The sequence below is a fragment of the Ursus americanus genome, chromosome 23 (genome assembly GCF_024610735.1).
Source record: "Ursus americanus isolate L20-20 chromosome 23, mUrsAme1.1.p, whole genome shotgun sequence".
Taxonomy (NCBI): Eukaryota; Metazoa; Chordata; class Mammalia; order Carnivora; family Ursidae; genus Ursus; species Ursus americanus.
This window is the reverse complement of record NC_142149.1, coordinates 11,015,582-11,030,729: the sequence shown is the minus strand read 5'-3', so window position 1 is coordinate 11,030,729 and position 15,148 is coordinate 11,015,582. Positions and strand designations below refer to the sequence as shown.

The following is a 15,148-nucleotide window of genomic DNA, read 5'->3' as shown; positions in this document are numbered from 1 at the left end:
AAAAACAAAATTTGTATATTCATGGATGGCACTCTCTTTTTTCTTTCAGTCATCTGTTTTCCTCTGAACACATAACTGGTCAGTCTGGATCTGAGGCTAGCCCAATTTTCACTTCCGTGTTCCGCCATGGGCCCACTTGGGGCCCTGACTCCAGGCATTCTGAGCTTCTCACAGTTCTCAAAATGTACAGTGTGCTTTATCACCTCCCTGCCTGACACTGCCTTATAATGCATTTGAAATACATTTATGACCTTATATACTGGCAAATCTTATCTCAATCTTCAGTTTTAAATGTTACTTCAATTAGGAATTCTTCCATGGCTCTGGGAAACAAACCGAGGGCTTCAGAGGGGAGGGGGTGGGGGAATGGGATAGGCTGGTGATGGGTAGTAAGGAGGGCACGTATTGCATGGTGCACTGGGTGTTATACGCAACTAATGAATCATCGACCTTCACATCAGAAACCAGGGATGTACTGTATGGTGACTAACATAATATAATAAAAAATCATTATTAAAAAAAAAAGGGAATTCTTCCATGCCATTCTAGGCTGAGAAGTTAGGCTTGTTTACTTACAGACACTTTATACCTTCCTGATACCCTACTTTTCCCTTTCTAATAATGTTCTTTTTTAATTTTTTTAAAGTTTTTATTTAAATTCTAGTTAGTTAACATATAGCATAATACAGATTCAGGAGTAGAACTTAGTGATTCATCACTTACATACGACACCCAGTGCTCTTCATAGCAAGTGCCCTCCTCAATGTCCATCACCCAGTTAGCCCCTCCCCCACTCACCTCTCCAGCAACCCTCAGTTTGTTCTCTACAGTTAAGAGTCTCTTACGGTTTGCCTTCCTCTTTCTTTTTTTTTCTTCCCCAATGTTCATCTGTTTTGTTTCTTAAATTCCACATATGAGTGAAATCATGGTATTTGTCTTTCTCTGACTGACTTATTTCGCTTAGCATAATACACTCTAGCTCCATCCACGTCATTACAAATGACAAGATTTCATTCTTTTTGATGGCTGAGTAATATTCCACTATATATATATATATATATATATATATATATATATATATATATATATATATATATCTCACAACTTCCTTATCCATTCATCAGTTGATGGACATTTGGGCTCTAATAATGTTCCTATTAGATGCCTGGCTTCCTGACAAGGTTGAATTCTTGGGAGAGAAAATTTCTCTTCTATTTATGTCTGTAGCTCCCAAGGCACATAGAAACTTAAATAAACTTTGTTCTAAAGAGACCAGCGATTAAGTGAAAGAACAAGGCTACCCACTTATATTTTATTTCATGAACCTTCTGAGGCCTCTACTACCATTAGTCTGCATGCAACATTAGTTAGCATGGAACATTTGTACTCACTTCTATAATAGCAGCATTGATAGCAGCTTGAAGAGCCACGAAACCTCTCTCCCAGTATTGTGAAACTTGGCAGTAAACATCTCCACCCATTTCAGAACAATGAGCTTTAAGAAAAGAAAAGAAAGCCATAAATACCATTATGGATTATTTCAGTCCTGATTATAGGAAACAGTGGAGTGTTTCCTATACAATGTCCACATATTCCAAATGTTATTTTGACTCAAGGCCTATGAAAACATAAACTGGAATAATGATTCTCCAAGCAGGGTGGACAGAGCACTGGCAGGGGATATTCTGCATTAAATTAGAATACACTATGCTTTCTCACACCATCTTCCCTGCTTCTTCACCCATCAAGAATTTTGTGGAGCTCTTCTCTTCCGTGACTTTGTATTGTCCAAACAATCTTTTTATGTTGTTCAAAGGTTAGTAGGTCTCATATGGATTGAGAAGCATATGGATTGAGAACTAAAGCTTTGCCTAACATTGCATACAACACAGGCAATAATGAGCAACTGAGAGTTCGGAGGAGATAACCTGTTATGTTTAAATCATGTCAATCAGAACATCTTCTGAAGAAAAAAATCTTAGAAAAAAAAAGCGCCTACCAGTCCATTGAGTATTAAACTGCATTAAAGAGTTTATATTTAATATGATATTTAATATGAAAAAGTAAAATTGAGTATTGGAAATAAAGGCACGTTTCATTAACATCTTAAATATTTAAAAGTCATTTGGAAATAGTTCAGGCCTACAAACAATGATATAACGAACATATATGGCCAAATTTTACCCATGGCCAAATTTAAAATATGAATAAATCATTACAAATACGATTGGAATCCCTGTATATTGTCTACGATCTTATTGCTGTTCCTAGCACCAAGCTTCTAACTGGCTAGCTGCTTTCCTGAACTTTGTGTTTATATATGCCATTAAGCTTCTATAATGTATCCCCAAACTACACATGTAATTTAACGTTGTTTAACTCCGTATCTTCTATCTCATTATAGTCATCATTCTGCATTTTGCTTCATTTGTTCTATATTATGATTTTGAAATTTATATAAATGGCCTTATTTTTTCTTCTTCTTATGATTGTGGAGAACCACATGGTAGGTATGCAAGTCAATGTATTTATCCATTCTCTCACTGATGATAATTTGGTTAATTTCCTTTTCCTTTTTGCTATTACAAAAAAAAAAAAAAGCCACGGCTATGGAAGTCCTTATATATGTCTTCTCATGAGTATGTATGTATCAGTCAGGATAGTCTATGATATGCCTAGTAACAAACAACCCTCAAAATCTTAATGTCTTATCACAGCAACAGTTTACTTCTCACTCAGACTATAGTTTCGGCATAGGTCTTTGGAAGGAGGGGAGTGAGGTCCTCTGTTTCACATCTAAGGGTTCCAAGTTGACAGAGTTTCCATCTAGCTTGCAGAAGCAGGTGAGGAAAGGGTGTAGAGAACTCGCATCTGTTTTTCAATGCCTTGAATCTAGGTATCTAATTATAGCCACAAAACAATTATTCTATGCCCTCAGAAGGAGAGGAGAATAGGCTGCAAACCTTTAACACAGGGATAAGACTTTCACTAATAAAATTTCTATGATGCTGGGTTACAGGTTACACACATCTTCAACTTAAAAACAAAATTTCTCCACTGTAATTATTTAAAATATTTTATAATATTGGGTTTTCTTTGCTGTGTATCCTTGTCAATACTTTGTATCGTTCTATTTACTGTTTTTGGCCGGTTTGGTTAAATATGAAATGGTATCACATGTGGTTTCAAAATGCATTTCCCTGATTACTAATGCAGATCCAAGTGTTTATTCTTGATCTGTTTCTCCTTCTATGAAGTTCCTATTTATATCTTTCACTTCTTTCCTGTTTCTATGCTTTTTTTCTTATTTATTCAGAGAAAATCTTTATATATTCTGATATTGATCTTTCATTAGTTTCATTTGTATAAATATTTCATCACAAGTTTTGCCTTCACTTTTCACTCTCTCTCTGATGTCTTTTGGTAAAGATAATTCCTTAATTTTGATCTAGTTGAAATTAGGAAAGGTTTCTTTTATAGTTTGCGTATTTTTTGTTTTCTATTCTACCCCACAGTTACAAAGATATTCTCCTCTACTGACTTCTAGAAAGTTTACAGGATGTTTTTTTCATTGAGTTCTGTCCCTGGAATTGGTTGTTTAGTATGAGATAATTTCATTTTGTTCTCTGTGGAGAGATGATTTACCCACAGTGTCTTCTCAGTCATATGTTAGTTTTCATGTTTACGAGAGAGCTTTCCACTGGATTTGGTGCCCTCTTCATTTTGGGCCCTCAAAAATAAGTTTACTCAGGCATTTGAAGAGAAGCTTCTATTTTATTCATAAACAAATTTACTTTCCTTTAGCAATACTATATTATAACCACATATTGCATCTAATATATATGTATATGTACACATGCATATTTGGAAATGTATAAATAAATATATATTTATTTATATAACCATATATATATTTATTTATAAACCATATATATATTTATATAACCATATATATATATATATATAACCATACATAACCATCTAATACAGTATGTTAACAAACCCAAAACCAATGTACATTTTTAAAATGTGTTGATTATCCTGTTGACATAAATTGCAGATAGGGATTTTTAAATTTGCTATATTAACATCCATTCCTATATACAATTTATGACATAACTGTAGTGGAGGCCACTGGAATTACATAGCTGGAAAGTTACCTTCATGGTCCCTGTGTTCCTTCTTTATTGGGATTCTGTATTCCAGTGAGAATTTCAAATGATATGAGAATGTATTAGTAAAGATGACCTGTATTACTTCCTCATGATAATGTAGCATTAATTCTTTAATATTTTCTTCATTGGAGAGCCCCAAAACTTTTGTACCTGTCATTACAAGAAGGGAATATATTTGTTAGTAAATTACTAGGAGACCAACTTCAGGATGTCATGATAAATTACTTTTACTAGAGTTCTTTATGGAAATAAAACAAAATCAAATATCAACTTTGAGTAGGTCAGGCAGAGTAAAGTTTGGGAAGAGACATTGTTCTTCAGAAGAACTACATGAAAATTAGTTATTTTATTTTCATTTGTAGTACCTGAGCCAATTTCAATCACATATAATATCATTCCATACCAGTTAAACTATTCACAGGAGAATTAGCATTGCAATAAATCTACAATGGTAGTAAAAAAAATGGTCATGGATGGTAGTCACTGTGTTTAAATCACAATTAGGATCTGGTTTACAGCAGATGGAAATAATTATAAAGATTCATTTTCCTTTAACAATCTTGACAGTATGGTAAATATACTAAAAAAAAAGAAAGAATGAAAAATTTAATACGTTAATTGACTATATTGACATCACTAAAATAATCCCTCTTTTCAGCAGATATTGTGTTCGATGCCATACAGATGTCTCATTAAGACTGAAAGAATGAGAGGGCATGCAAAGAAAGTCCTGGATTGGGGTGGGAGTGTTGAAGATGCAACTGGAGGAAAAGACAGCATGTATTTTGATAGAACTATTTTTTTTCTGTAATCTATCCCTTAAACCCATGTGATCTTGAGCAAGTCATGTAAGCTTTATCACTCAATTTCCATTATTTGTGAAATAAACAATAATATCTATTATTAGTACAGAATACTACTATAGAGTACAGAAAAATATAATACAAAATAATATTGTTACAAATAATATTCTATTACTACAGAATAAAGTCTCTATAAAATCTAGCACATGAGAGCATTTAATGAATATCATAATTGCAGTTAAATTATTTATAAAACAAAGATAACAATGCATTCATTGTAGAGATAAACTTGATGTAAAGACCTTGCACACAGTAGTCATTTAATGAATATTTATTAACCCAGTTGCACGGGACCTTGAACTGGGTTGAGAGGGTGTTGTTGAGAGGCACAAATTTATGGCATTGTGAATCACCCCCCCCCCCCACTGGAGAACATTTGTGAACCAGAGGATGAGGGCAAACACATCTTGGGATAGACAGGGAGACCAGACCTTAGGTGGACAGTGCAGATCAGTCTGTGATCTTGAATCAGAAATGGAGTCAGGGTTTGTAGGCAAGACACACAGTGCAGACATGCCAGTTCAGGTGGGAGTAAAGCGGTGGTGCTTGGTGAGGCATGATGGGGAAGCAAGTTGGATGTAAACCATCCACCTGTCTTGGCAGTGTGGGATGCAGCACGGACAGGAAGGAAAAGTCCAACATAATTTGGGAACTGCGGCCATAGAGACTCAAAATAGCAAGAGCCTGAACACAGATTACAGAAAGGTGGTCTTCTGGATACTGAATACAGTTAGGGGGTCAGGATCCAAGCACAAAATTAATGGTTACATAAGTTGTAGTAGAATCATGGACATGGGTTAGCAAAGAGAAGAGACTTTATATAGACTTCCAGTGATTGGGTGGAACAAGATCTAGAAGTTCCCCTTAATAATACTCTTTGTGGGGGATTATGGTATTTAAACTTGATACTGAGTACCTTCCAAGTCACTTTATTTATTTATTTATTTATTTATTTATTTATTTATTTATTTATTGAGTGTGGGGAGGAGCAGAGAGAGGGAGAGAGAATCTCAGGCAGGCTCCATGCTTAGCATAGAGCCCAATGTGGGGCTCAAGCCCATGGCCCTGAGATCATGACCTGAGCGGAAACCAAGAGTCAGACACTTAACCAACTGAGCCACCCACGTGCTCCCAGGTCATGTTTCTGTGTTCCTTTTTTAATTGACATATAAATCATATAACATAAAATTCATCCTTTGAAACTGTACAATTTCATGATTTCTAGTAGATTCACAAAGTTGTGCGAACTCTAAACTGTTTTTAAATTAGAACTCAACTCAGATTTATGGGCCAATCACTGTAGATTTCCCTTTAAGGTGTGCATTTATATTTGCAAAGAATTGTTTTTATTCGCCTGACATTCAGCCCCCCTTCTAGTAAACACTCTAAAATTCATTTGAGATGCGCCCCTCTTCCACTCACATACCATGTCTTTTGGATATGGTCTGCAACATAGCCTAGGAACCCAACCAATGGGCAGTGACAATACTGTATTCTTCTATCGAACGAGATTAGTTCTTGGTGGACCCAAGACCAACACTAATCCAAAGAAGACCATCATTCTAATGGGTCTAATCTCTGAAATTATTTTGAACTGTTGGGAAAGATCTGTATACTTTTCACTGGAGTTGTTTGTGGTAGGGCTTAAATGTAGAGATTCTGCAGGTAAGTCTGCTTCTATTTGGGGAGATTCAATCTGAGAATGAGGCTGGCGCACCATACTATAGACCTGACAATTGGAGACATATTTCTTCCTCTATTGCTGACCCATCTCTATCCATACTCATTTCCTTAAAGTGAGACAAAAGATGTCCCCCTTTCTTTGACACAAGTTGAATTGGGATTCTCTCATTCTCAACTGAAATATTCATGAAAAATATAGTACTGTCGATCTTATTTTGAATATGGTGATAATGTGGCTCAGAGGAGTTGGTGACTTGTAAAACGCACAGCAAACCCAGTCACCGAAGTACTTTTAGTCAAATGTGCTTTCACTCTAAGACTAGCTCTCTTGCCTCTGTTGCAGTAGGCTGTTTTCCCTCTGATTTCAGAAAATTATTCTTCAGGAAAGTGACCTTGACAATCATAATGCTCTTCTCATTTTTCATTGATAAGTATCTTAACACTGAAGGGTGGAAACTTGAAACACAGAATACTCATCAATAGAATCTTCAAATAGAGTAAGACAATTTTTGGTAGTAAAAAGCTGGAGATAGAATTCCCATAATCAAATTCAAGAAAAGACTCATTGCTTTTGTCTCTAATAACAAGCCAATGCTAGAGTGACAGTCTCATTCTAGTAATAATGCTTCCACAGCCAAATGCCAACAATTCCCTAAACACGCCTGCTTTTCAAAGTCTGCCAAACTCTATATTCCATGCTTCCCCCAATGCTATGCAAGATCAAGATTTCTTTGTTGAGAGACTGTGCACTCAATTTCACATAATCTATAAATTTTGACAACACAGTTTATCAACTGAAACGCAAATTAAATGCATGTATCTGGAGTTAAATGAACCAAAAATTGACATCAGAAATTCCTCTTTGGTTGCTAGAAAACTCACCATTCATAAAGGAGGCCAAGGCTACTTTATTCATTATTTGCTGGGTTGTATTTGTGACAGGTGTATATATAAGAGAAAATGCAGAGTCTTTAAATGAGTCTACTGGTCCCAGGTCCACGGCAGGCAGTGAAGAAAAATCATGAACTTTATGATCAGTAGGATACAGATATAAACAAAGTAGGAGGAGCAATGGAGTCAACCATTCCTATACAATCCAAGAGAAAGAATAAAGAAAATTATGATTTTGAATTAGTTATCCACAATCATTTGGTCATGCAGTTTGTCTTGTGCATTCTTCTGCTTTCAATATACGCCACATTATGAACTGTCTGAACTATGTACAGTATAAAATTCAGCAGTCTGAGTAAATCCAATGAGCTCTTATAGGTATTCAAATGTATTTAACACCAGTCTAAAGCATGCACTGATCATGAAAGTATGCGAGGCAACACTGGCAAGCTATTATAAATTATTACCAGCTGGTGTGAGCTTCTCATGCTGTATCTGGTTCTACTGAGAGTCTAGCGTTACATGAGGCAGTTCCAAGGCACTGCTTAACTTAGTAATAATATACTGGCTACGTGCCAAGATCCTGGTATTGGAAACTCAGCACAATTCAGGCAATCAGAAAAACACTGTCTTGTTAGTTATCATTACTGGTCACCTGTAAACTTCCAATAAGACGTCACTTTATTTCCTAAATGGTTGATGATAGAAAAATTCACAATTAGATATACAGTAAAATTCTCATTTAGTTAGAAATGCTGCTAATTTATATCTATCTGATTTTCAGAAGATATCAAAGTTCAACCAGGATTTTTGTTACATGGTAAAATGATAGGAGCTAATGCCAATTTTCTTCTTGGCACCAGTGACATTTCCAAGTTCTCTACTCTTTTGAAGAGAATGATTTATTTTTAAAAAGAGAAATTCAAGGGAGAACCTACCAGTTACCCACTTCGTGGGTTTGTTCACCATGCCTTCAGAATCTCAGTGTTTAAACCTGACTATCCACTAGTAGGAACCCTAGCAAACATGTGACCACTGACTTTTAAAACATGTACTGGATTTTCTATTGCTGGCCTGCTTCAGGGCCTTTAGACCTCGACTTGGGGTCTGTGTCGACGGAAATGTCTGAAGACAGACTGAAGTTTGAGGAACAGCTCCTTCTCTTATAGAAAGGTTTTCTGGTTTGGTTTGGTTTTTGGAAGGGGGGATGAACAAAGTGTAGTTACTTCCTAGGGAATATACATTTTCGTATTGTAAATAAGAAGTGACAGAGATATTGAATCATACCATGAAGGACTCTCTTTTCATTCTCCATTTTTTCAGAAGGTTCTTGCATAATAATGCCCATGTCTGCTGACACACACTTATTTCTCTCTTAATCATTTTGCCCTGTTTAATAAGAAAGAAACGGAGAAGATAACGTAAATGTGACGATCTCCGTGAGAAGAAATGCCCTGCAAACAGAAAAAGAGCAGCCTGATAATTGCAGTGCTACAAACGAGTGCTTGGAATCTGTGAGTTCCGGAGTTAGCACGTTATGAGTCCTCTGGCTTTCTTTGTTTCCCACTTGCAAACTCTTTACTTTCTTATTTTTTTGGTCATGCATTGTGTCAGTGATCAATGCATTGCCTCAAAATTCATTCTTTGCAGCCTGCTCTGTGAAAATGGATCTGGGCCTTTTAAATCATTTTCTTTGCCAGCTGGCATGATGTAAAGCTGTGTCAGGAGGGAGGACTGAAAAGACATTGTAGGAGGAAGAGGCTCTCCTTTTTGGTGTCAGAGTGGTTCATTTTCCCTGTTACTAGAGACAGTATTTTTTTTCCCGCTGCTCAGACTAAATGATTTTCTCCAATGTAAAGTGCCTGGATGGTAAAGGTTTCACTGTGTGTATTCAGTAGCTCTTGACTCAAGAGCAGTAATGTATCTGGGAGCCCCAGAGAGCTAGAGCCTTTACCCCAGAGCTTTGTTTCCTTCAGATCCCCTATTGCAAAGTCAGTGCACTCCTTGTGCCCATGGCTTGACTTTCAGTGGGCTGCAACAACACCCGTCCAAACACATCTTAGTTGATGCAACATGACCCTTGCATGGAGTAAAACAATAGCCATCTACCACCACCAGTGGGGTGGGAAACCTCCCTGCCCGCATTCCTAAGCAAAGGTGAGTTGCTCCTGAGGTTTGCTTGGGACCCAGCATTGACACAAAGCAGAGACAGTCTATCCACCAAGGAAGGGAGAAGCAGCTCTCGTATATCCAAGACCTCCCAACAGATACAAGGATAGATTGTACAACAGGTCACAAAACAAGTTATACAGAGTATCTTTTCTGACCATGAGGATAGCAAACTAGAAATCAGCAACAAAAGAAAAGCACGAAGGACATTGAATCAGTGATCAAACACCTCCCAACAAAGAAAAGCCCAGGACCAGATGGCTTCTCTGGTGAATTCTACCAAACATTTTTTTTTTTTTTTAATGAAGGGCACCTGGGTGGCTCAGTCAGTTAAGCATCTGCCTTTGGCTCAGGTCATGATCCCAGGGTCCTGGGATCGAATCCTACATCGGGCTCTCTGCTCAGCAGGGAGTCTGCTTCTCCCTCTCCCTCTCCCTCTGCCCCTCCCCTCTGCTCATGCTCTCTCTCCTGTTCTCTCTCTCAAATAAATAAACTCTTTAAAAAAATTAAAAAATAAAAAAGAATGACTGCCAGTCCTTCTCAAAGGCTTCCAAAAAATTGAAGGGGAGGGAATACTTTCAAACTCTTCTGTGAGGCCAGCATTACCCCAAGGCCAATGCCAGATGAGGACACTATAAGAAGAGAACATTACAGACCAATATCCCTGAGGAATTTAGATGCAAAAACTCTCAACAAAACACTAGCAAACTGGATTCAACCACACATTAAATGGATCATACACCATGATCAAGTGGGATTCACTCCTAGGGAGCAAGGATGGTTTGACATATGTAAATCAATAAATGTTATACACCATGTGAATAGAATGAAAGGTAAAAATCATATGATTGTCTCAATAGATGCAGACAATGCATTTCACAGAAGACAACATCCTTTCATGATAAAAACCCTCAACAAAGTAGGTATAGAAGGAATATATCTCAACATAATAAAGGCCATATACAATAAGCCCACAGCTAACATCATACTCAATGGGTGAAAGGTTGAGAGCTTTCCCTCTAGGATCAGAACAAGACAAAGACGCACATTCTTACCAAACTCTTGTCCCAATCCCTCATCTCTACTTTTGTCCACACCTTTTGTCTAGTAACTCTCGAGTTCCTTCCTTAAAGGCAGACTATAACTTTGACTGAGAAAGGAGTAGAAGTGACTATGTGCCACTTCTCAGCCTAGCCCTTATGAGGCCTTGGGTGCATCTGCCCCCTTATGGCTCGGTCATTGCTATAAGAACATACTGGGCTAGCCTCTGGGACATGAAAAGCACACGAGAAAGAGCACAGTCATGCCAGTCATGCCAGTATAGAGTAGCCTACATCAGACTATGGCCAGCCAGACTCTAGGGATCTGAGCAAGCCCATCCAAGATCAGCAGAACCTCCGAAAAACCACCCCATGCATCCCAGCGATAAATGTTTATTATCGTGTGTCATTTGTTGTTACTTTTTCTTTTGCTGTGCAATGTAAATGCAGCTATAGACGACAGATATATTACGTAGGATTCCTTATTTAGCTTCTACAATACCATGTTTCTTTGGTTTTAGTGACCTTTTATTTTCGGTTTCTGATTTGATCATGCTGTGGTCAGAGGAAGAGCAACTCTGTAAGAGACTGCTTCCTTGAAATTTCTTTCTTTTTTTTTTTTTAAGATTTTATTTATTTATTTGACAGAGAGACAGCCAGCGAGAGAGGGAACACAAGCAGGGGGAGTGGGAGAGGAAGAAGCAGGCTCATAGCGGAAGAGCCTGATGTGGGGCTCGATCCCATAATGCCAGGATCACGCCCTGAGCCGAAGGCAGACGCTTAACCGCTGTGCCACCCAGGCGCCCCTGCTTCCTTGAAATTTCTTGAGACTTCCTTGGTGGCACAGCATATTTTAATATTTGGAAATAGTCCATGGATGCTTGAAATAAACATATGTCAGCTTTTAGTTTGTTTTATGTATCTTTATAATTGTGTTCTCTGAATTTTCAGCATCCTTTCTAATGTTATGTTTACGAGATCAATCATTTCATGATAGAATTCTATTAAATTTTTCCAGGCTGATAATAGATTTGCCAATTTCTTATTGTATCTCTGTTACTTTTTACTGTGTGCATTTAAAGGCTAAGAGGTTAGGTGCATGAAATATTGCTCTACTGCTCATATTTTAATGGTAGGTTGCTTCTACTTCTGATAATAGCAGAGACATGAACTTTCTTTAGCTTAGTATTTACCTAATGTAGCTTTATCTCTTTCTTTATTTTTAACCTTTTGCCAAATTTTTAAATGTGTGATTAATGTAAGAAAGATTCAGAATTTATTTTTGGAAATTCAAGCTGATAGATAATTTTAAGAAGTGAATTAATTTAGTCATGTATAAATTTCCATTTTGGATGGTCTTTCACTGTGTTTTATTCTCACTTGAAGTCTGCTTTTCCTCTGCTTCTAGTTTTGTCCATATTACCTTCTATTGAAATTTATCAAGTTCCCCCTGCTCCGCCCCAAGTTTTCTTCCTGTCCCAAAGATATAAAAGATATTTACAAAAGTTATTCTTTTGAAGATTACTCTTAATTTTTGGGCTTTCCTGGAAAAATAGAATCTTTCTTATTCAAATGGAAACTCCATGTAATGTAATAACCCTATACTCTTATAGGAAAAGACTTTCTAGATACTTATCTCTCTGCTGAATCTCAAACCCAATCATTCCGGTTATTACTAAATAGAAATTTGGTTCAATTTTTAATTTAAAGAATACATAAAGTGAATTTATTTTAGCCACCTATAGTCAATTAAATTTGCTAATGGATTACCCAGGTTACTCTGGGGAGGCTGTGATGTATTTGAGCTTGTACTTGTGATGGAGGGCAGACACTCCACCTGAACTAGGCTTGGATAGGCTTTAGCCAGGTTAAGAACACAGGACCGTCTGATTTGTGTGCAGGCTAGTTCACAGTGAAAACATCCCATGGACTCTACCTAAAATTGTCTGCAGAGAGCAGCGTTATTCTTCCATACATACCACACCAGCACCAGAGAACTATGTAGCAATAGATCAGGCCTTTCCCCTGAGCAAAGGGCATATATGAATGTGTGTGTGTGTGTGTGTGTGTGTGTGTGTGCATGTGTGTATGTGAGCTGGTGGTGGTGGATTAGGTAGGGAAATTTATACTTTTTTTTTCTTGCAGAGACCAAAAATACCTCCCAGGAGGAAGTTTCTCTGCGCATAATAATACTACCACATCTTTCCAAAGACTTAACCAACCAATACTACACAAATATGATTTGCTGAGCCTCTCCAAACACCTGTGGAAATTGAGTGCTTTCAAAAGGTCCTCACTACACGAGGAAGCAGCATATCTAAGCTGAATTACAGAAAGTAACTATATTCTAGAATGATCATCAGTTTTCTGGAAAGCATGCCAGGGACCTGACTTGGGAGGATGAGTCGGGACTTCGGAGCACAGAGCCAACAGATCCACCTTGAACTGGCTCTTAAGTCCTGACTTTGAGGCAAGCGTTCTCCTCCTCCCATGTGTCTGTCATGCTGGCCAAGGATAGAAAACCATGCGGTTGCCATGAACTTCCCCATCGTGATGAGGAATAGATGTGCCCCTGCCCGAAGCTGTCATTCCATTCACACCACAAATGACGCTGAGGGCTCTGCTATTTCCTGGAAACAACACTCAAGGAAGACGTCCAGAAGCCAGTTCCAATGGGAGGTAAATTAGCCACGACAGCCTCGGAGAGCAGTGCCTGGGGAAAGATCTACACATATCTGCTGATGAGGCTGACAGGCACGTGTAGGTGGAAGCAGGTTGCATGAAGAGGCTAGAAAGCCCAGGGAATGGCAGTGGGTGGGAGGAAGACAGTTCCCAGGAAGAAAACGAAAAAAAAAAAGCATTAGGTCGGGTATCCAGGGATACGGGATTGACGATCCCTATAGGCTATTCCTAGTTTAGCGACTTCAGTGGGGGAACTTTTAAGGGGACTGTGCAAGGTTGGGCAGGAGGGCAAGCTGGCGAAAGAGGTGATCTCACTGTGGAATCTGCCACAGCCCGATAGAGCACGGAAACATCTGTCTGGCTCCAGTCCCTTCGATTTTCCATCAGAAATTAGTATTGCCTACTTTATTTCCCCCCAACTCATGTATGTTCTGTAGTTTATCCAAAAGACTAAGAACAACTTGAACTCCTTCCTATGCATGCAGCAGACAGTTTCAAGTTGTGAGGACTCTGATTTTTCTCCTCGTATACGGTTGTTAAACTCAGAGCAAAATGCTCACATTGGAGGAGCTTGAAATCTCTGTTTATGAAAATAAGTGCATTTGAAATAATATTGTGATAAGGAAACATGGCATTTTTCAATTGTGGTTCAGTACATCCTGGGCACAGAGTAAAAGATACTGGAAAGCGTCTTACGTTTCCCAAATTCTCATAGCCCGAGAGTGAGAGCCAGAGACAAGACAAATACTTCTGCAAATGCTTCTGGTAAACAGTCTCAGAGTCTAGAACAGTTTATTCAAAATGCCCTCACATTATTGTGCAATAAAAGTAAATAACTATCACTTTGCAAACAACTGAGGTTTACAAATCAATTCTCAAGATACTTAGTTTTTCCAAATTTCTTAGGCAAATTTCGGCTTATTTCCATGCTCAGTTTCTGGTTAAAAATCATTTAAACTCAGTTAAAAATATTTTCACTCAGTGCTTTCCTTTACATAATATGAAACACTGAGTGTTCGAAAACATCAAAATAGCCCATTAGTTTTCAAAATGATTTCCCCACAAGAGGGTCAGCATTCAATTCCCAAAGGCTTATTTCTAATTTTGCGAGAGGATTAAAAGCCAAAAAGGAAACCCCCAACACAAATCACAACACAGAAAAAATACAATGAACTTACTTTTGAGACTTTTGAAGCCAGGACTCTGGAGAGGCACAGCGTATCCACCGATCTCCTTATTTAGAAGAAAACAATTCACATTTTTTCCCCCTGGTGTCTACCACATGTCCAGAATCTGCTTTAACTGTTTGACTTCTGTGAAACGTTCCTGCGAGGGCCGCCTTCAGAAGTCACAGCCCGAGCTCTGTGGGCCCTGCCAAACATCGCATTCACGTGATCCCTCTTGGACTGTTGATCTTCTCATTGACATTCGGCCAGTTCCTGCAGAGCGCAATGGCATTCACACTTGGTGGCCTGGCCATATCATAGTATAAGGAGCATCTTATCAGGGAGCTCCAGTATTCCTAAGCTTTTCTCTATGCTGTCCCAGGTCATTGTTAGCTAATATCCCCATTTAAAGCAGTGCCTTTGAAGGGAAAGTAAACAGTTAAATCAGAGAAAAGCTCCTCTCTACACAGAGCTCTCCA

At 38.1% G+C, this 15,148-nt stretch overlaps 1 protein-coding gene across 1 annotated transcript in view; it reads right to left on the bottom strand.

The window, feature by feature from the left end:
• LOC123802947 (ABC-type organic anion transporter ABCA8) overlaps positions 1-14,914 on the bottom strand; it is a 68,079-nt gene extending 53,165 nt beyond the window's left edge. Inside the window, exons 1-5 of the mRNA XM_045813962.2 lie at positions 14,682-14,914; positions 8,900-9,001; positions 7,604-7,808; positions 4,161-4,325; positions 1,392-1,495 (exon numbers count right to left, since the gene is read on the bottom strand). Of these exons, the coding sequence (XP_045669918.1) occupies positions 1,392-1,495; positions 4,161-4,325; positions 7,604-7,808; positions 8,900-8,995 (570 nt within the window). The 5' untranslated portion in view covers positions 8,996-9,001; positions 14,682-14,914. The remainder of the gene's footprint in view (positions 1-1,391; positions 1,496-4,160; positions 4,326-7,603; positions 7,809-8,899; positions 9,002-14,681) is intronic.
• Between the last annotated feature and the right edge of the window lie 234 nt (positions 14,915-15,148).